This window comes from Aricia agestis, chromosome 2 (assembly GCF_905147365.1).
Source record: "Aricia agestis chromosome 2, ilAriAges1.1, whole genome shotgun sequence".
Taxonomy (NCBI): Eukaryota; Metazoa; Arthropoda; class Insecta; order Lepidoptera; family Lycaenidae; genus Aricia; species Aricia agestis.
In genome coordinates this window covers 7,667,988-7,691,333 of record NC_056407.1, presented here as the reverse complement: position 1 = coordinate 7,691,333, position 23,346 = coordinate 7,667,988, and the positions used below count along the sequence as shown (strand labels likewise).

The following is a 23,346-nucleotide window of genomic DNA, read 5'->3' as shown; positions in this document are numbered from 1 at the left end:
ACGTTTGTATGGAAAAAAGGGCGGTGTGGAATCCTCTTAACTGCCGCACTCGGTGATGAATATTAACTAGCTGTAGCTCAGTCAACAAAGTAGTTGTAGAATGCGTGAGCGGGAACCTAAGCAATTTCTGCAGGAACTTACTCGGAGTGGCTAAGACGCTGCTGGAAACTCAAAAAAAATGCCGTCTTCATACCCATACGGAGGCCCGGATCAGCAATTTGTATGGGTATGAAGACAGATTTTTTTACAGTTTCATCGAAGTGTTAAAAAAATATCATGTGTGAACATGTGGACAGCATTTTTGACGACCAAGGTGATAAAGAATATATTTTTTTTATTATTTGACTGATTATTTAAATTGTAAATGTTTTATTATTTGACTGATTATAAAAAAAATATATTTGATGAAACTTTGCTCTTAAAATTTTTAAGGCGCGAATTAAAATTAGAAATTCGTAAATCTCTAGTATCAGACGCGATTCACAAAAAATAAAAATATTGTAGTGTAAAGACTATACCAAAGTATTTTTCAGTTTGGACAGAGGTTGGAAATCATATAGGAAACCAGAAAAAAAATAAAATCTAAATATTTAAAAACATTAAAATCTCAGGAACTACTTGAATTGTAGGAATGAATAAAGTACAAAATTTGTGTCTCTTAATGATCAATCTAATCAACTGGGTAGCAAGTTTACAAACCCTCGTAATTAATTTAAATAAAATAATTTCGTTTTCAGGGAGTCAAAAAATGACTATTTTAAAAATTGATTTTCTCAAAAACGAAGTAAAATGCGCACACGGGAGTTTTACTCTTGCATTTGAAATATAAGACGCCATCGACTCATTGCATTAACTTGGTCATGTCCGATTTTGGGGATTTCTAAAACACTGTGCTCCGTGATCGCAACTCCGTTCGTGTCAGTCCGCGCTTCAAATAAGACGTTTTTATGCTCAAGTGCAATCTCGTTAAACTCGCGAGATATCGCCTTTTTTTCGTCCGAGATCAATCTCGCTAAAAAAGCCCGAGATCTCGCTAGAACGAGATTGCATTCCCTAATTATTATATACAAACTTTCATCCCCTATTTGAACCCCTTGGGGTTGGAATTTATCAAAATCCTTTCTTAGTGGATGCCTACGTTATAACATCTACCTGCATGCCAAATTTCAGCCCGATCCGTCCAGTGGTTTGGGCTGTGCGTTGATAGATCACTATGTCAATCAGTCAGTCACCTTTGAGTTTTATATATATAGATTGTTATGTTTTGAGAGAAACAATGATGATGATTGATAATAATTAATAATTAAATGATGATCTTAATTTTTTTCGTCTCTACAAGATGCATTACAAGAGAAAGTTAGGACATTAACGTCAAATGTCAGATGGCCACAAACAACACGTAAAGTTCTATTCACAGTTATTTTAACTTTTTCTAATTATTAGTAAATCATTTGGCATTGTTTTTTCTTCGAGGGTAGAAATGTGTTAGATTTTTAACCCCGACGAAAACAAACTAGCTTCTATTATACCAGTCAACGAGCAAAAGGTACTAACCGAGGCATCGTATAATTTCTGTAGTTCGTCGTAGAGCCACATCTCGACGGCCAGCCGCTTGCGGATCAGCGCCATCTGGTGGCTGCCATATTTCGCCGTCAGGAACTTCTCCCGCCTTTCCTTCACCTTCAATATAAAATATTTCAAATTGAAAATATTTTTATCGCAATTTTGTAATGAAAAGGAAACGTAGGTTTTTAATACAAACATAAATATAAGCAAGTTCGTCTCAAATCTCTAAAAAATTTTATTTTTTTTAAAGAATTTCCGATTTTGAAACAAGCAAGCTATTGGAGTTTTTTTTTTCGAATCTTATAATTTCTTAGGCATGTATTTAAATCAATATCTGTATATTCCCTTTTCTCGATCAAAATATTTCAAAGTTTCACCAAAAATACTGACTTGCACACTAATTATGCACCCTAAATAATCCGAATTCAGCATACTATTTAAAGTTATTTGCAAAACTGTTTTACTGAACGAATAACTATTATTAAAATTGTATATCTAACAATTCCTTAGTTCAACAAACATACTCCAACTTTTAAAAGGAAAACCATCACCTAAATTACTTTTAGGAACATCAGTTATTCTAAATAAAACCCAATTTAATCTGTTATGTTCATATAATTAAGAACACATAAAAATCATCAAGTGCTAACTTAACATGGACTAAACTTTGGCACAGTGAATGGTAATTCAGTTTATAAACAATAATAATAAACAATCGGCAAAGAGCGAGTCGGATTCGTGCACAAAGGGTTCCTTACCAAAATAATTAAGCCTCCGGCTTAGGAATTGCACTCTAGGGGTTGACAAGCTGCTAAAGAAAAAAAAACAACTGGCTTCAATTATAAGTCGACGGAGCTTCGCGACGCGGGGCTTCTACTTCTAGGTGGTTCACAAAAAAATAACCACGATGGCTAAGGCCATAGCCATCTAACCTAACCCAATCAAGTCGTATTGGGTCAACATTGCTATTAATTATTTAAGAATCATTAATAAATTTATTACCCATACAATTACAATACAGTAGTAAATTTTGATAATTTTTCTTAATTTTTATCAAGAAACCTTGAATTATATAGTTTTGGAATGATAAAATCTTTTACCATCCTGCCTAGCATACGCAGAGTGAGATATCTCGTTGGCGTATGCTAGGTAGGCATATCTCATCATAATTACCAAAAATCTTTGTCGCTAACACAGAAATAGATCAAGATATTATATCTGTGGTCGCTAAAGAAAAGAGTAAAGAGCGAGCGCAAAGGAGTGAGTGCGGCGTTAGATGAGGAGGCCCCAACATGTTTTTCAGTAAAACAGAGAAACAAATAGAAAATAAAGTTAGGCTAAAAATATTTTAGTTGCACGATTTGTCAATTTCTTGTTTTGATAATAGAAATTGATTTTATTGTGGTGCACCTTTCGATATCGTTTTTAGAAATTCCGTTGTAAGATTGTCCAATTTAGAGTGCAAGTATTTTTGATAAACAATTTAAATTTTAGTTTTACAAATAATATATCCGATGTATGAACCATATTTTTGGTGTGAATTCGGTTATAAAGGTCGTCTCGTTTCGTATGATGTTTAAGTTTTTTTTGAAGGACATGTTCTATTAATCAATTGTTTTTTTGATCAGCATTAGTTTTTCTGGTATGCATTCAGTTAATTAGCGGAGTTAAGGTAGTGTGCTGCAAAATTATTCTGATGTGCATTTAATAATATCCCAATTTCTTATACTTCCCACACAACTGGTTACAACGTCGTACAGTTTAGTTCTGCAGACTGCAAGTTATCACTAAACTAACCCAGTTATCAAGTATTCGGAAACGGAGTTAAAACTGGCAAGCATCCAAAGACTGAAATGAAGCCAACTAGCGCGTGAACGTAAATAATTCGTGAGTAAACAAGTTTTACAGGTAAGCAAGGTTTTTATGAAGATTGAAGACATTATATAAAACAATATATTCTATACTAATATTATAAAGCGGCAGAGTTTGTTTGTTTGAACGCGATAATCTCAGGAACTACTGGTCCGATTTGAAAAATTCTTTCAGTGATAGATAGCCCATTTATCGACTAAGGCTATAGGCTATATTTTATCACGCTAAGACTGATAGGAGCGAAGAAATAGAGCAAAATGTGGAAAAAACGGGTAAAATTATTTAAAAGGGCTTATCTCACGAACTACTGGAGCATTTTTTCTGTTATTTGGCACAGATAAGAAGTAGACCACGTGAAGGATCATAGGCTATTTTTTGAGAGGACTAATTTGTTTGTGAATTGTGAAATATCCAATGTACGCGGACGACGCCACGCGGAACGTCTAGTAGAAAATATAAGTAAAAGTGGGATACAAAAATCAAATAAAAGTTTTATTACATAGCAATAAGTAATATTTAATCCCCTATTTTTTATTTATGTATCTATTATTTGGAAAATTATACTTACTCCGGAGTTTTCAGTCAGTAGGTAAGTACTCAGCAGTTAGTCATTAGGTATGTTACGCACTACGTAGACTGTAGAGTGTGGTGTTGATAAGTAGAGCATCGTGAATCGTGATGTATTTTAATTTTATTTTAAAAGGTTATATTTGATAAGCTAGCTGTTGAAGGTTTCAATTTTTAACAGCTAGTAAAATAACAAAAAAATTAAGGTCAGTTCATATCCTTACTTCTCCCTTATCGCTGAAGTTAACGTGCAGGCCGGCCTTAGCGGGCGAGCGCTCGGTGGGCGAGAGCGCGGGGTGCGCGGGCCGCGGGGGGGCGCGCGCCGCCACGCCGCACTCCATGCCGCCGCCGCCGCTTCGGCTCTGTGGATGGTCAATGGTGTTATGAGATGTGGTAAGTCTTAAGAGTACAGAAACATGTTTTATTGTAAATTGACTACATCGCTATACCCGATATTAACGCTATATTTGAAGACGCTATTACCGAAAGAATTTCTAACAAAAGTAAGTATGCTAGTTTAAATTCAAGGGACATAAGCTCGACGTCGCTACAACCAATAAGTCCTTACAGCCGAGGTCGTTATTAAGGCCCATTCCCTACGGAGATTCCGTAATTTACCGTATTTAGAGCCTTATAAACTCATAATTTGAAAGCTACAAATTTATTTAATAAAAATACAGCAATAATCTTCAATATATCAACATTCCTTTACCCGTTTTAAATTTTCTATTTTTGTTTATAATACGCACGATATTAGCTTCCAAAGTAATACCAATTTATTAAAACTGAAGCATACTTTCAGCATCTCCCTAGTATTTACAAAATACGTTTATTTGAAACATACGACAATAGATAGACAATTCATTAACTATATATTCCCCGTTTTAATTTTTTTTAGATCAATTTTGAAGTAAGATAAGTAAAAAAATGTGATCTCGGCAAGGTCGTTTGCTCGGAGGATGGCCTTAATGAAATCCACTGTATGATTAATTACATAGGACCGCACCGGTACCACACGATACTGTGTGAGATATCACACGCGGACACTTAGTAATAAATGAGGCATAAGCAATTACCTATACAACTACCAAATTGCCTATATAAGCGACAAACAGTACGGGTTCCGTAAGGGAACGCTCGGCTGGTGATCACTTGGCGTACCTAACTCATCGTTGGGCTCTGGCAATTGAGGCGAAGGGAGAGGTATTGGCTGTTAGTTTGGAAATTGCGAAGACCTTTGATCGGGTTTGGCATAAAGCGCTGCTATCAAAGCTTCCATCATACGGGCTGCCCGAGAAATTTTTCAAGTGGGTCACAAATTTCTTAGCAGATAGAAGCATAAAGGTCGTAGTTGACGGCGAATGCCCGGAAACTCAGTCTGTTGATCCTGGTATCCCTCAGGGCTGTGTGCTATCGCCTACACTATTCATACTGCATATCAATGACATGCTACAGACCAACGGCATTCATTGTTATGCGGATGATAGTACAGGTGATGCTGTGTATACTGGCTCCCCCAATATTTCTCGGCTAAATGTCATTGAGAGTTGAAACGAACTTGTGTCTAAAATAGAGAATTCATTGGAGAAAGTCTTTGAATGGGTAGACGTAACTTAGTCCAATTCAACCCCGCCAAGACACAAGTCTGCGCGTTCACCCTAGCATTGAAATACTTGGCGTTGCGAAGTCCAGTTCCGATGTCATCTAGAGGGTAAGGCCAAGTTAGCCTCGAAGAAGCTTGGTGTTCTTAACAGAGCGAGACAGTATTTCAGTCTAGACCAACGCCTACAACTCTACAAGGCGTAGGTTCGGCCTTATATGGATTATTGTTCTCAGCTCTGGGCAGGGGCGCCAAAATACCAACTTCTTCCTCTGGATCGTATCCAACGAAGGGCAGATCGAATTGTTGACTGCCATAGTGTTTCAAACAGCTTGGACCCCTTGGAATTACGCCGAGATGTAGCTTCACTCTGCATCCTCTATCGGTTTTATCACGGGGAGTGCTCTGACCTCCTGCAACTTTTCGCCATCGCCCCAGGCGAAAAATATATCATCCTCATCACCTTGATGAGTGGCAGCCTTCCACCGTGCGGTTTTCGTGTAACTTTCTGCCGCACACTTTAAAACTGTGGAACGAACTGTCACCAGCAGTATTTCCGGACCTATACTACCTGCAAACCTTCAAGAAGAGAGCGTATTCCCTCTTAAAAAGCCGGCAACGCACCTGCAGCTCTTCTGATGTTGCAGGTGTCCATAGGCGGCGGTAGTTGCTTTCCAACAGGTGACCCGTTTGCTCGTTTGCCCCCTTATTTCATTTTAAAAAATGCCATTGCGTGCATCTTCGATAGTTATACGATTACAGAGGGGTGAAAATGAGTTCCACGTAACCGTGTTCACCCCAAATATAGGTTTTCGTTCATAAAATGATTCATGCTTAGATTAATGATTGGTCTCCGTGCGCTACGAGTGCTACGACCCTTGACTAATCAAGGATCAATCAATCAATCTAAGGATTCATTGTTCTAGGACCTAGGTGTTCTACCAGTTGATGTGGTCTGTGCATAAACAAGCAACAGCACTCGCCTGGAGTCTGGACGTTTCAAGTGCACCGACTACCGCTCTACGTAGCTTTTCAATAGATTTCAAGTGGATAATCTATTTTAACATAATACGGGCTTATTAGACCGGATTTGCTTTCGACTCGTTGCAGTTAAGCACTCGGGCGAGCGTCGCCCGCAGCGTGCAGCGTCAAGAGCACTCGCCGTGTTACGTTGCCTCTTCGTTTCACATTATCGTGTAAATCTTTTCCATACGATGTGTATTTTGCAGGTAGAAAATACAAAGTCCCTTATTATCGATTAGATCAATGAATAAATTATGATTATGAAAAAGAAGATTTGAAGATGGAAACTAAGATAAAATTAATAGTGTAGACATATTTCGTTCTCTACAAACAATATCGAAGTCTTACGATACTACTATTGTCTATTACTTAGAAGTTAGATAGTATAGTACCTTCTAAGCGCGCGCCCAGACATAGTTTTTTATATTTACTACCTATAATGACCCAGACGTGCGTGTTTTCTGCGCGGGCGGATTCAGCGCGTTACGTGTTTTCCAAACACTATAGCAATTTTAGCTAAATTAAGTACATACAGCTTATTTTCACACATTTCCACAACCCTCGTACGTGCAGAAAACGAGCACGTCTGAATGCGCCCTAAGAGAACATAATATTGTGGCCTGTGGGGGATTATAAACAAGCAGTGCCGGATTTATATTTTTCATGCGTGTAGGCCCACATTATTTCCGTCGCCCCATGTACAAAATCTGTCGCCCTTCTAAGACGCTGCCGTCTCCCTTAGAACGCTGCTGCCTGCGTATTTATAAATTCAGGGCTATATACAAGAGTGTTCTTGCCTCTACAAGACGAACTATGGCAAGAAGTTTATCACACAGTATTAACTATTAACACTCCGCATACGCTGTACGATACGCATTGTGGCTCACGAGCTCACGACAATCGCGTGTGCAGGGCCCTTAATGGGTGACTTAATATTATGCAGATTGCGTGCACCTGTAAGCCTCAGGTCAACTTGCGATTACGAGTATGTATATGTATTTACTTCATTTATTAGGGTTCCGTACCCAAAGGGTAAAAACGGGACCCTATTACTTCGATGTCTGTCTGTCCGTCTGTCTGTCTGTCTGTCCGTCGGTCTGTCTCCAGGCTGTTACTCAAGAACGGTAATAGTTTGAGAGATGAAAATTTCACAGATTATGTATTTCTGTTGCCGCTATAACAACAAATACTTACTAAAAACAAGATAAATAAAATATTAAAGGGGGCTCCCATACAACAAAAGTGATTTTTATAGCATATTTTGCTCTTTATCAATGATAGCGATAGATAGGCACCTAAAATTCACAAAATTCAATTGTATTTATACTTACTTTAATAATTAAATAAGAAAATAAATAATGGGGCTCCCATACAAAAAACACAATTGCCTATTTTTATTCTATAATGGTACGGAACCCTTCGTGCACGAGACCAACTCGCACTTGGCCGATTATAATACACACACGTCACACTATACCTACATGGGGTTCTGAAGAACTACCATAAAAGCGCATTCGAACTATATATTTTCTGCCTTCAAATAAAAAATAAGTAATTATTTAAAATTACAAACTGACCGAAACCACACCGAAACAACAAGAACAAATTGCCGCTGAGCCGTAATTGCCAAAGTTGTGTAAGTCAAGATTTTAAATTTTATCGAGCGTTTTTTTTTGCATATAATATTGTTATTCTTACTTCAAACAATAAAAATCTGGATCAGACTAAAGCATATTATTGGAAAGTAATCAGAAGTTAGAATTCAGAACTTCAAGTGTAAACTTTTTTTTTTGTGGAAATCATGTTGAATTCATAATTATTATATCTGGACCTAATCAAGCTCAACCTTCAATCATTTTAGCGTTCGTGTAAAGCTAGCATTAGGATAACAGCAGTGTCACACGCATGAACTTATGATGAATAATGCTAAAACCACAATTATGACTAAACGAAATTCCATTCAATGATGTATCTTTTACCACAATCATTTTATTACATTTTTGACATTGTTATAACATCACTAATTGTAATTAATTCTGTGGCGTAGTAGTAAATCTACGCTATACTACTTGTACTATCTATTCTGTGGATATACACAAACGCAATGCGGTCTGCTTTCAATTTTCCTACATACATATTATATTATGTTTGCAATGATACTGCATACAGTGGAGCTAACAGACCAAAAATACACCCAAAAATATTCTATATAATATAACTAACTAATAACTATTAAGGACCTAATACAAGAGATACATTTGATTTACTTAACACTAGTTTTATACTAAACTAGCTGTTGCCCGCGACTTCGTCCGCGTGGACTTCAGATTATAGCGCGCGATGTCAACAAAATTGGTGTCAAAAGCTTTTATAAAAAAAACCCTGGTACCCCTTAAATCAATACAGCTGTGCAGTGTGCACACAATAAGTATTTCATTTTTTTATATTAAACTTTATATTTTATGCCAAATTTTAAAACTTATTTAGCCCTCCAATTACACAACTTTACCCATAAACTATTTATCATTGATAGATTTAAGGTTACGTCACTGCACAGATAAAGTACTGAGTTATTTAATACCGTAGAATAGATATAACAATCGAAAAAAATCGAAACTTAAATGTAAGATGATACCACGTCTTATAGGAAGACTTTTGAGCAAGCGTCAGCGCGATGTAAAAGACGCACGGCGCCATCTATTACGAATTGTTGGAACTAACTTAAGAGGAGTCCACACCGCCCTTTTTTCCATACAAACGTTGTCCCCTGTTTCCTCCCTGGATAATGTTAGTAGAGTTATAATTTTTTTCCTGAATATCTACGGCCACTAATACAATGTTCCTATGTTTTCATTTTTTTTCATAATTTAATTATTAAATAAGATATGAACGTTCAAAAACCCAAAAAAATGGCCAGATTTTCCGCTGTGTTCAAACGTCCAGAAAACAGATTTGGCTAGATTATACAAAAAAAGCAAAACATAGGAACACAGCTCAAGCCTTTCCTTAATCTTTAGTGAAAAAAGTACTTAAATCGGTTAAGTTTTGGAGAAGGAATCAGGGGACAACGAATCGTTGATTTTCTGGATTTTCTGCAGTTGTCTCTATCGCATTCTGCGGTATAGGCTTGATGTAAGGGAGACAGCTATAGATATTACACGTACTTTTTATTCATTTCTCTAGCCCCTGGTGTATCCTCTTAATTTGAACAAATTTACGCATTTTCACCCCCTTACAACCCTTTTCTCCAGTAAAAAAGTAGCCTATGTTCTTTCTCAGGCTTTAGACTATCTGTATACAAAATTTCATTACAATCGGTTCGGTAGTTTTGGCGTTTGGCGTGAAAGCGAGACTGACAGACAGACAGACAGACAGAGATACTTTCGCATTTATAATATTAGTATAGATTATGTGCACACTGCACAGCTGTTTTTGGGTATTTTGATTAATTAAGGGCCGCGCTACACCGGAATGGCAGCGGCGAGGCGAGCACTTTCAGCGCTGCCATTCCGGTGTAGCGCGGCCCTAAGAGGGGTACCACTTACCAGGGTTTTAAAAAGTTTTTAAATTTAACACAAATTTAGTTGACACCGCGCGCTATAAACCATAGACTTAAGGTTTATGCTATAAACTAAAGTCCACGCGGACGAAGTCGCGGGCAACAGCTAGTTATGAATAAAAACAATATTATATAGTAAAGTAGGTATGATTAGTTCTGTAATCTGTTACAATAATAAAGTAAAAATAAAACGCCATCTGTTTTCATATATTAGAATTAAAATGTTGATTGCATTGATATATTTTCTGGATGGAATATAGGCCAACACGGTACACTCGAACTCCTTTATTTTAGAGCGCCTTCTGTTGTCAACTTGCTACATATATTAGAAATGTAGTAGGAGCTCTATAAGATAAGATAGATTGATTATTACTATACCAAGTGATTATATTATTAAACATAATATTCTAACGTATTAAAAACTATAAACAAAAACATACTAACTAATAAGTATGATTAGTTCTATGTTACAATAAAGTAAAAAATAAAACGCCATCTGTTGAATCGTATTAGAACTAAAATGTTCATTGCATCGATATATTTCTGGATTTTTTATAATATTATACATAAATTAATACATTTAAGATTTTTGAAATATTATTTTAATACACATCCAAGACCCAGGAACATTGAAAACTTTTTGTTCCGCCTGCGGGACTCGAACCCAGGACCCCCGGGATGAGCGCTGCCCACGCGCAATGCGAATTAATTTTCATCGATATTTTCATGGAAATAAGATATTTTCCCACATCAAAATGTAGCCTATGTCCTTTCTCAGACTCTAGAATAACTGTGTACAAAATTTCATTGCAATCGGTTCAGTAGTTTTGGCGTGAAAGCGAGACAGACAGACAGACAGACAGAGATACTTTCGCATTTATAATATTAATATTATAGTATTATAGTATGGATAACATACACTCTACAGTGAAAAATCTTTAATGTAAACGTAGCGTACTAATATCGATGTAGTAAGCCGTGAAAACAATATATTGAAGGGTTTCCATTGTGTGGACTTGCACATTACCGTGGAGACTGGAGAGCGTGACAACGAGGGAGCTCTACAGACGGAGGCGCCATTATGTATTCACAGAGTCTGGAGCGGGACAACAACTTCTTTTCGCCGAAACAAAAGCTTTTGACGAGTTCAAGAACGGCGCACAGCCTCACACTTGCTTCTAAAACTCACTGTGTGCCAACTTCGCACATTTTAACAACACTGCCCCAACGGTTTTATCTATATAATAAAATTATATAAACTCTTATATAAAACACTCAAGGAAAAAATGAACTTTAATAAAAATACATGGAAGACCTTGAGATGAATACTGTAGTGCTATTGATTCGAGAAAAGCGTGACTTAAAAGCAGGCATTATTTTTTAACTCTACAGCTGCTATTTTGAGCACATCCAATGTTGGTAAAACATTCAGAACGTCTGATCCGCGAAACCAAACAAAATTAATCTTTTGAAATATTTAATCAGACATAAAACAATAATTTAGCATGATGAATAACTATATATGATGATAGTAACTATTATGTGATTGTCTAGTTTACTTTTATGAAAGAGGAACGAACGAATAAGATTAGTCGTATAACTTGGTCGTAACAAACAAGATTTACATTTCCTTTGACCTCAATGTTTAATTGACTGAGACGCGGGGTACGCAATAGACATGTCCTATCACAGCGGTCAGCACATACAGCCGATGAGACGAGGCCGCTGTCCGCGATCTTATAGCTAAAGCAGTAAAGCCGGACATCAAAATTGAACATTCGTCAGTGCTATACACGCCGTTACGACTTACATCAACAATACTCGGAATAATCTCTACTAATAATTTATTACTCACACCTACGCTACCTCACGCATAAAACTAATAATGATCCGTGGTAAGCCGCACCACTATCTAGCATATTAAGTATATCTAAGTTATAACTTACAAGTTACAGAGTTTAATAAAGGAAAATATTAATAATAAGCTGCTCTAAATCGGCAGGCACGGGCGGGTTTTATATTAACAGCTATGCTCCTACACTATATTGCAATTTGCAAAATATTTCTTCGATTGGAAAATAACTGATAAATACAGAAAATTATAATTGGATGCCTACACAAGGCGTAATAATTTCCACATAGCTAGTTTATTACATAAACTGTGAGCACCATAATATATGGAAAGACCATTCTTTCCATACACTCATACACTCATGGCTGATGGTGGAAGTTGCGAGCGTGATCGGCAATGCGTGACGGCAGCTAGACAAGAAACTAACCGCGTGTTTCCTTCTCGCAACAACTAAAATAACCTTAAAGTCCAAAAACCAAACTTTGAAAAAGTAAGATATAAATCTTAAATTAATATATTTAAAGAGGAAGAGGAAATCGACAGGACTAAATTATGTATATTGTTTTCCACTAGGCGCAAACACAGGTAATGCATTAGACACTTAAAGATGTGATTAAGATTTAAGTATAGGAGTGATCTATGATGATGCGAAGCAGGAAGACATCATAAAATACATTAACCTGAATTAGATTTCATTCAAACGCGTTTTAATAAAACATTAGAAATAATTTATTACAAAATAGAATGACGTAATTTAGAGAAAACTGTTCGCTATGAAATTATCTAAAATCGAATTATATATTATGTTCGGTTTTTCTCAAATCATTAGATTTATGATATATCATGGAAAGTAGAACGAACGGCACTCGCGATGAGTCATGGGATTTTACGCTTAAAAACTAACACATATCGTAATTATAGGAGTACTGTTGGGCCAGGGCATACAAAAACAAAACCTTTTCTCGATTATTTAAAGAAGATTTAACATTATCAACAAGAACTTTATATTAAAGTCATTTATAATCTCATAATAGGGCCTGTTTTACCACTTCCTGATAAAGTGCCGGATAGGCTATCCACAACTTTTTTGACAGATTCTCAGTACTTCTCCATACATCTGTCAAATTAAGTGGTGGATAGCCTATCCGGAACTTATCAGGAAGTGGTGAAATAGTCCCTTAACAAAATAATATAATGGTTTGAAAGGGGACGACACGTGTTTAATTTTACGACCGAACAAAGAGATAGGAAACCGTTGCACACGTGACTCAAGTTAAAACTTAAATACGATTAGCATGAGCCTTGATATTATAATATAGTATATTATACTTCATCAACTATGAAATTCTCAAACTTTATCAGCCTCATTATTAGTAAAAAGCCTGATAAAATTTGAGAATTTTATACTTAAACACTCGAACGTTATCTCGCACCTCGCACCTCGCTCCACAGTCCACGTCTTATTATAATAATTGCTGAGATTGTAAGCTGTAGAGAGAACCAAGCGATCTGGCGATAGATGGTATCGTATAGGTGTAGCAATACGTGCGGCGACCTCGTCATTTAATTCTTATGTCGGCTGTACACTCTCGCCGAGAGCTCTCGGGCGAGAGTCTCGTGCCCGAGTGCGATCATGTACATTCTCGCTTAGTTCAATTGCAGTTATGAACTCAGAGAAGATGGACCATTATTTTTCTCTATGCATCGAAAGATATCATTGTAATCCAAAGATCTATAATCATATTTAATTTTATTTCTTACAGATAATGACTGATAATGACGATTATTATTGTTATTTTTCTGTTCTGCACTGTCTAGCGACGCGACTAGTAGTGAAAAACGCGAGAGTGTACAGTAATGCGCTCGCTTTCTTCGCGAGACCCTTTGTCTCGGGCGCAAAATACCGACACCGGACCGAGAGGGTCCGAGACAGGCGAGACGAGGCGAGCGCACCCATTTACACTCTCGCACTCGGGCCGCCTCGCTGTGTCTCGGCGAGAGTGTACAGCCGACATTACAAAATATACATTAGGGAGATCGCAGACGGCACACTTTTTGTGTGATCGAGTTTGCAGCGCACATACAGTTTGCATGGCCGCGCCATGCCATGCCGACTGTATGTGCGCCGCAGACTCGATCACACAATTAAGTTTAAATAGTTAATTCCTAAGTATAAAGTGATATTTTAGTCCATAATTGTTGTCAAGGTGTGTCGGGGGACCGCTAATGTAGATGTTTGATTTCACATAACATTAAAGTTTAAAGGTCAGTTATTGGCGGTCCCCGGTTCATAAATGTCACGCATTTTGAATATTTACACATTAATGTGTAAATATTCAAAATGCGTGACATTTATGAACTAGAATGCAATAAAGCCCACCAAACGACTGCAAGTTGCTAATCGGCCCTTTACGAACCAGATGAACCGCGATTTTTCAGCACGGAGCAGGCTGATGATGATGAACTATAGCTAAGAACACTCTCAATTAAGTCAGCTTTCAAACAAAAAAATTTGATCAAAATCGGTCCACCCGTTTGGATGCTACGATGCCACAGACAGACATACAGACAGACATACAGACAGACAGACAGACACGTCAAACTTATAACACCCCTCTTTTTTGTCGGGGGTTAAAAAGTGTGCCGTCTGCGATCTCCCTTATGCTAATAATATTATCATCTATTATCATATTTTATATTGTGTGAAATAAAAATATTCATTTATGAAAATAATACGGACCGTGTTTTGTTACAAAGAAAATCCTAGGACAAAAAGTAGCAAGTTTTGTTCTAATAGCGGTAACATAATAACTTGCTTCTGTCTTTTGTACGCCAAACACGTATACTAATGGCACACTAATAGTCACATCTTCTTCACGATATTGGCCATTATAATGTTTTTCAAAGGGACAACACATTTATTGGAAAAGTTATAAGCAGACTGTGACGTAATGCTACTGACGTGACCAGTACTCTTCCCTCAAATAGATATGAGACATCTTTTCACCCATCTCGTCAGAAATTAAATATGATATGGACGAGACATCACGTGCCAGCAACTCCAACTATTTCAAAGACCGTATAATTTGCATTATGCTTCTGATATGCCAAATGTAGAGTAGATGATAAGAATTCAGCATTGTTTTATTTCCTTCTTTATAGCCTCGTATTTACGTTACAGATTTAAACCACATCATGTGGTTATCTAATGTCTAATTTATATAAAGAATTGGAAGTTTGAAAGTTACAACATTTTGACTCGTACTTTTCTGGTGAATTTTACGTAACATTATTTTTTATATTCGTTTTCTTTAAATAAGAATTAATTGCAATTTGAACGTGTCGATAAACTCAAGAACGGCTGGAACGATTTTTTGTGGTCTTAACTCTTATGTGATCGTGTAATTATAGGGAAGTTTTCCTAAAATGACCTTCTTCGTAATGATGGAAGGATTAAAGTTTAAACGGTGAGAGAATTTCGAAAAAATTCGGGAATATCATTATATCATTTCAAAAGTGTGGTTACAACAGATCACGGTCTTTTAGTAGTTATCTGGCGTTCATAGTTCAATCAATCTTTTCATTGTGGATCACATACAGTTCATCAGGCCTATCCCGGAAAATTGGCATGTCATTGCTGCCATTATCAAATTCCTAATAAGGAATTGACCTCTGTAATATTGTTAATTCGATTGCTTAAGGACATAGAGGCAATGTCGCAACAGTCAACACGAATTAGCGCTGTAGCGACGATCACGCGATCGTGGCCGGTATGCAGCACCGCATCATCGTCCGGCTCATCCGACGTCACACATGCGTGCACTGACTAGTGACCACATAGCGACTACGATCTACAAAGTGAAGACATCGTTACGTAGCCTTCTATACACAGACCATAGTTGCAGTAGACAGAAATGTTTTGGATCAACGTGACTTTGCCAACGATTCCAAATTCATTTGCTCCTTTTGCAGTGTTTTTATTTCCAAATTCATTTGCTCCTTTTGCAGTGTTTTTATGTATTTAACCCTTAATCAGGCATAGTACGATTTATCGACCAGCTAGGTAATTGTAGTTTTATAGTGATTTTTGTCTTTTTATTCATATTTTTAACATTTTTTGATTACCAAATCAAATTTAAGCACTACTCTCCCTCAATTTATCGTTTATTCAAAATTTTTTTTATAGTGAATGTGGCAAAGACCAAAGTGTGCCACCCCGGCAAGTGCGCCTTAATATTATATACCTATATCTATAATTATATTATATTAGCTGTTGCCCGCGACTTCGTCCGCGTGGACTTCAGTTTATAGCGCGCGATGTCAACAAAATTGGTGTCAAAAGCTTTTATAAAAAAAACCCTGGTACCCCTTAAATCAAAACAGCTGTGCAGTGTGCACATAATATTTCATTTTTTTTAATTAAACTTTATATATTATGCCAAATTTTAAAGCTTATTTAGCCCCCCAATTACACAACTTTACCCATAAACTATTTATCATTGATAGGTTTGAGGTTACGTCACTGTATATATTATAAAGCACTGACTTATTAAATAACGTAAAAAAGAAATAACAATCGAAAAAAATCGAAACTCGAATTTATAATGATACCACCTATTATAGAAAGATGTTGGGCAAGCGTTAGCGCGATGTAAGAGACGCACGGCGCCATCTATTATGAATTTTTGGAACTAACTTAATTAGAACAAATTTACGCATTTTCACCTCTTTACAACCCTTTTTCCAGTAAAAAAGTAGCCTATGTCCTTTCTCAGGCTTTAGACTATCTGTATACAAAATTTCATTACAATCGGTTCGGTAGTTTTGGCGTGAAAGCGAGACAGACAGACAGACAGAGATACTTTCGCATTTATAATATTAGTATAGAGTATAGATATATCTATAAATATACTGCAGATTGGAAAAATCTTGATTTTTAATTTCAATGGCTACTATTTAAACTTTACTAAGCAAACGGTAATTTTTGTTTACAAAGCGATATTAGAATCAAAACGGAATGACTGCGATTGCTAGAAGTTCTGTACGTAATGTACATTCTACGGTACAAATCGCAATATAAAGACTCTACCTTTGACAAACTTTACTTCGTTATCTTTTATACTAATTAGTAATTTTGATCAAAATAAAAAATAACTCTGATACTTATATGTATTTTTTATAAATATCTTTAAAGTGGCATTAAAAATTGATAGCATTTAATAGCGGTCTGACCTTTTTTATAACTTAATACAACAAAACGATTCGTAAGAAAAATCTTGCTCATTTACGGAATACGGACACAGCTATGCGAATTCTTAAGTCAAACAAGAACATAATATTTAAATATAAATTTAGTCAGAAAGAAAATAAGTAAAGGAAAGGCAACATATTATTTCCTTTATCCCATTAAGATATTGAAAGTCAAGTGGGTTATCAATACTTAATAATATATTTTATATGATTTGAAGTCCGTTTAACATCCATTATACTGCTTATAATAATTTCGATTCTTCCTGTTATATTCCATAAAAAGATAAGGGAAAAAAATAAACAATAATTGAGATAAGTTATAATATTATGTTACTCTCTCGTCGTCTCAGCTTTGAATCATCAAGAAACCGAAATAAAGATTCGTGACTTATTGCCTTTTGCTCGCTCTCGCGAATATTTCAATTTGCTAGCAGTAAATAGCTAAATATGTACATACATACAACTATGACCTTTATATTTTGTTAAATTAATAACGACAACTACTACTTTTATATCAAAATTTGCATTAATATAAAATATTGTATAGCACAAAGGTTACCCCTATCGAATTTCTTATAATTAGATAAGCCGTAATCTTAATCTACGAAACGTCTATTAATAGTGAAGTAAACAGCGCTGGAGGCGCCGCGCACGACGAGTTTCGCTCCGAATATTCTCCAACTAATAGGAAAACTTATTATAATATCTTAAAACTGAAAATAATTCAGGTGTTTCCAGTCTGTTGGGTTATGGGTATCAGGGATACACAGTACACACTGAAGGCTGGAGCACGTTCGCAATCCGCAGACGGTGTCGTACCGAGATCGTGTTGGCGGTCAATGCCCTGCGCGGAGTCTGCAGCGAATCACTCAGGTTCCGCAACGTTAAAACTCGTTTATAAGCACCTTTGTCACTGTTTATACAGTATACACTGATCATTAAACAGAACTTTATCGAATATCCATGCACGTGCGTACGGAAGCCCGCGCGAGCCGAAACTGGCGGGCGAGAGGCGCGGGGCGCGCGGGGAGTCAGCAGCGCGCGTGCGGCCCGGCGCGCGGCGGCGCGCGGGGGCCGCAGCCCGCAGCCCGCAACCACCCCGGCCAGGATGAGCTCCGATCCCGCGGGGTGGTTGACCGGCATCCACAATTAAGCTATCTGTCTGCTAGAAGATCCATACAAATTATAATTTTTACGCTGTCGGGTGCGAAACTCTTGTCTAGTCCGCGCTCTACAGAATCATGTACTCAAGTACTTATAGCGGCGAGTGTGATCTCTGCGAAGTTCATTAAAATTTTAATAATAATAGTAACGAGAGCACTATTATATTAATATATTCTGTGACGAGAGTGAAATTAAAGAGCATAGAATAATTATTAAATAACAGGTTTCTACACCTATTTTAATTTCTCTGTTGATAGACTGATATTTTCGGTAAAAATAAGATGTTAGTACAATGCACAATGTTATTATCACGGTATAGTCGACACACCGTAGAGTTCGTAGATCCGACTCGAAGGACCAGCTGTACGTTACGTATTGGTCTGGTGGTTTGCCATCCGTGAAAACAAGTGAAACTCCATGGACTTATTGATAGTTTACATCTACTATAATATTTCCAACATAGATTGGTAAAAGAACAATCTTAAAAGGATACACCAGGGGCGAGAGAAATTGAAAATAGGTATTTGAAAATGTATTGCTGTCTCACTAATCTTAAGTCTCCCACCGCAGAGCGCGATAGAGACAACACGACAAAAGTTCTAATAAAAGAACAGAAAATCTTCGATTCGTTGTCCGCTGATTCCTTCTTCAAAACTTAACCGATTTAAGTAATTTTTTCATTAAGAATTAAAGCAAGGCTTGAGCTGTGTTCCTCTGTTTTATTTTTTTTTGTATATTCTAGCCAGTTTTGTTTTCTGGGTGTTTTAACACAGAGGAAAATCTGGCCATTTTTTTGGGTTTTTGGACGCTCTTATCTTTTTTAATAATTAAATTATGAAAAAAAAGAAAACATAGGGACATGCTAATAGTGGCCATAGATATTCAGGAAAAAAATCATAACTCTACCAGCATTATCCAGGGAGGAAACAGGGGACAGCGTTTGTATGGAAAAACGGCGGTGTGGAATCCTCTTAAAGACACGACGACGCGACGTCTTCTATACATCTTTGTGAAACAGAAAAGAGAGGCAAATAGAAACGAAAGAGAACAACACAAGAAATGTGATAGGCCCTGGTTCATGGCTATTTGAATATATATCACCCATAAGCTGCAGTGTGCACGTCACAAGTCTTAGTGGGGATTAAAATTTGCAAGAGCCTAAAATCTGGATGCAATGGAGTATGGAAACCAGACTGTAACGGCTAGATCCTGGCAGATTGTCTTCAAGGGCTGATTGTTGAAAGTTTAAAAATAGCAACTTTTTTATTGCCATATAACATGATAGATCTAGCTCAAAAGAATGGGGAAACAGAATTGTAATTCCTTCCACGTAGGATGGATTCTGTGACGGTAGCCGGTTTCACTGAAACGCCTGATTTTAATGAAATCGAAAAGGAGGGATTTTATAGTGCCTTACTCCAAAGTTTGTGGTCATAGTAAACGTCGAGAGCAGTATTTGTTCCTTTATTCTCATTAGTGAGACGGATCCGTCTAACACTTTTAAGATGCTCTTCCGATACTTAAATGGCTCATCTTTCTAGTCAGTCAATCAGGTGATCCTTCCATTTTATGGACTCACAATTACTGTGCAATGGTGCCCGGGCTGTCGTCATGACTTCATAAACTTACTAAAATATATGATGCAATAAGAAGACTATTTTAACGCATATCCGTCCTTATCATTAATCCAAAAGTCAAAAAACAACAAAAGGATCCCTCTCTCGGAGACTCTGCAGACTGTTATAAAACTCTTGCTCGCGGAACCGAGTTTGGAACTCATAAAATAAGATGAAAAGGTGTAAGCAGATAGATCAACTGAAATAAATCAACAATCTATAATTATTGCAGTGGTACTGTAACCTTTTTTATAAGGGCCACTAAACCTTTTTAGTCTTGGTTTCGCGATTCACGACCAAAATTAATTAGCTATTTAGAAGTGAAGGTAAAACGTTACAATAAAACTTAAAAAATATTACATAAACTAAAAGTACAAAGATATTAATCATCTAAGTAATTTGATTTTTTAAACTATGAACGCTTTTCCACAACTTTTATTTTTCCAGATTTCGTTCTAAACCACTGACCTCCATTAAACAAGTACGCTGGACTTATGATACCCTTTGAAATGACAGCTATTTTTTGTGCCTATTTGAAGCGGAATCAGCGTCCCCAATGCGGGGGAAGAGAACTAAATCTGACGTAAAAATGACATTTAAAAGTCGCCATATTGGCGCTGATAGCAGTAGTGAGAGTACTTGGAACTAATACTAGTGATGACAACCAATAACGATTAAGCGGCCATTTGCAATTTACGTCAAATTTAGTTCTCTTCCCCCGCATTGGGGGCGCTGATTCCGCTTCAAATAGGCACAAAAAGCAGGTGGGTATCATAGGTCCAGCGTACTTGTATGTGGTCTAAACACACTAGGCCGAAGGCGCGGGCCGGGGCGGAAATTGCGCATGATTACGTCACTATACTGCCGATCGGCATAGTGTGTTTACTCACATAGATCTGACTGACTTTGACTGACTAGACTGCCGATCGGCATAGTGTGTTTAGACACATAGAGTCCCGACGACGTCTCGCAGGTTGAGCATAGCTGATCTACTGTTTGTATCGTAAATGGTTAGAGAGGTGTTTGGCATGTTGCAGGTGTTCATAAATATATTATGTACTATATGCTGTATGTAGAGCTCTACCACAGAAATGCCACATAAGTGTTATAATAAGTATTATTATAATAAACAATTATTTACTGGCTAAGGTAATTACTGGCTCTACCACAGTATAACACTGTTACTTCTCTAACGACGGTACTCAGAGATATTTAATAACAAATTTTTTGCCATACGCTCCGCGTCGATCTCCTCATTAAAATAATTGCGATTTGCGAAGTATTCGTGAGATAAAACAGTTCTTAAAAGCTTCTCTACCCTGTCTTATCGTCGTGTACTTGTACTAGTAATATTATGTATTCTGTGGTACTACTACACTACCTCAAACGTCTAAGGCCGGTATAAATAGTCAGTACTCAAGATGCATCTCGGTCTCAAGATACGGTTCAGGCTCTGTAATTGGTTGGCTGTCAAAATTTGGACCAATCACAGAGCCGAACCGCCTCTTGAGACCGGGTCGCATCTTAAGTACTGACTATTTATACCGGCCTAACATCGTTACTCCTGGCACCTCATGGCCTCCTCGACACGGCCATGTACTATGTAGATGCCCTGCGGTCGACCGCAACATTAGCTTCAATAAGCGAGACCGTATCGAATCTCCGGGAAGTGTTTGAAGTTTGAACTGTGGCCAACACCAATAATATTCACAACTACGGTCGTGCTATTGAGTCACACATAAATTTAAGAAATAGCTAAACAATATTAATATTAGGTATGTCAGCTCAAAATGAGTTGATAACAAGTGACAATAACAAAAAAATTGGCCAAGTGCAAGTCGGACTCCCGCACTTTGGGTTCCGTACCATTTAAGAGCAAAAAATAGGCAAAAAATTGTATTTTAGTATTGGATCTCGCCTTAAATATTTATTTTATTTTAAATTTGTTGTAATAACACAAAACAAAAATTTTGAAAATCGGTTCACAAACGGCGGAGTAATCGTTGAACATACAGAAATAAAAAAAAATAAAAAAAACCACAGCCGAACATATTATAGGTTATAATATGTTCATCCTCCTTTTTGGAAGTCGGTTAAAAATACTAAACTATTAAGTATTTTGTGAATATTTCTAATTATAAAGTGCCAGTATGTTACAGTATTACAATATTTACCCTGCCTACGTGTAGACATTATTGATATAGAGCAAAAAATTACAAAAATAAATCAAGTTTGTTGTTTAAGAGCCCCTTAATTAAATATTTGATTTATTTTGTTTTTAGTAGGTATTTGTAGTTACAGCGGCAAGAGAAATACATAATCTGTGAAAATTGCAACTCACTAGCTATATCAACGGTGATATAGCTACTGAGTTGCAATTTTCACTCCAGACTGTTTCTCAAGAACGGTCTTGAGATACAGTCTGGAGACAGACAGACGGACAGACAGACGCGACGGATAGACAGACAGACGGAGAGACATCGAAGTCTTATAGGGACCGTTTTTACCCTTTGGCTACGGAACCCTAAAAAGACTTGCAAATTGCGATAAGTCGTTTTACAGGCTTTCACTTTTCAGGCACCTCATCTACCATTACATGGCCATGGTAATATTGAAAAAGTTTTCAGCTGATTTGATCTAAACGTGTTTTCGTCTATATTAATTATTTTTATTAATTCATCATCACCTGTCTAGACTCCGAGAGTTAGATAGGTACTTTGTTAGAGAATCCATATTTACCAGACTACAGACACACTATATCTATCTCACTGCTTTATATAACCGACGAAAATTCAGATAGAGTACGAAGCATTTTCGCAAGGTTTTCACGTCGAGCACTGAAATGATCTGCGAAGTGGGTTATAGAGGTTTCAGAGGACGTTGATTTATCGACCTATCGTATTGCCCACCGTCGGATGTAATCAAGTGCATTACACAATCTATTTTAGAATCTGATTGCGTCGAGCTAATGTGTCGTCCGATACGAGCGTCCGCTGCTCCTGATGATTGCCCCATTGAGGTTAAGGAATGTAATGAACCTCAAACGGGTCAGGAATGTGCGTAAGTGCGAGCGACATAAACATAATCTGATTAGGGGTGTGTCAATGTTATGGCGGTCTGCGACCGAAATGAGGTCGACGGGTGCTCGATATGAGGTGTACGTGATTGATGCCAATGATTGATAGAGGAATGGTACTCACACCGCTCCTAAATTTGAAGAACAGCGACATGGCGCGTGGCGGAGGGCTGCTGTGTCGCGCCTCGCAAGCTGCCGCGC

At 37.2% G+C, this 23,346-nt stretch overlaps 2 protein-coding genes across 4 annotated transcripts in view; one reads left to right on the top strand and one right to left on the bottom strand.

Moving 5' to 3' along the window:
• Positions 1–2,636, top strand: part of LOC121739889 (serine/threonine-protein kinase grp) — a 20,000-nt gene extending 17,364 nt beyond the window's left edge. Inside the window, exon 8 of the mRNA XM_042132484.1 lies at positions 2,625–2,636. The gene's annotated coding sequence lies outside the window, so the exon portion shown is untranslated. The remainder of the gene's footprint in view (positions 1–2,624) is intronic.
• LOC121739891 (protein phosphatase 1 regulatory subunit 14B) overlaps positions 1–23,346 on the bottom strand; it is a 25,669-nt gene extending 2,323 nt beyond the window's left edge. Inside the window, exons 1-3 of one of the 3 annotated variants that reach the window (XM_042132488.1) lie at positions 23,270–23,346; positions 4,230–4,367; positions 1,555–1,683 (exon numbers count right to left, since the gene is read on the bottom strand). In XM_042132488.1, coding sequence (XP_041988422.1) covers positions 1,555–1,683; positions 4,230–4,367; positions 23,270–23,299 — 297 coding nt within the window. In that variant the 5' untranslated portion in view covers positions 23,300–23,346. Of the gene's footprint in view, positions 1–1,554; positions 1,684–4,229; positions 4,368–18,108; positions 18,287–23,269 lie in introns of those variants that run through there. The other 2 variants (XM_042132486.1, XM_042132487.1) reach the window with 2 other exon arrangements.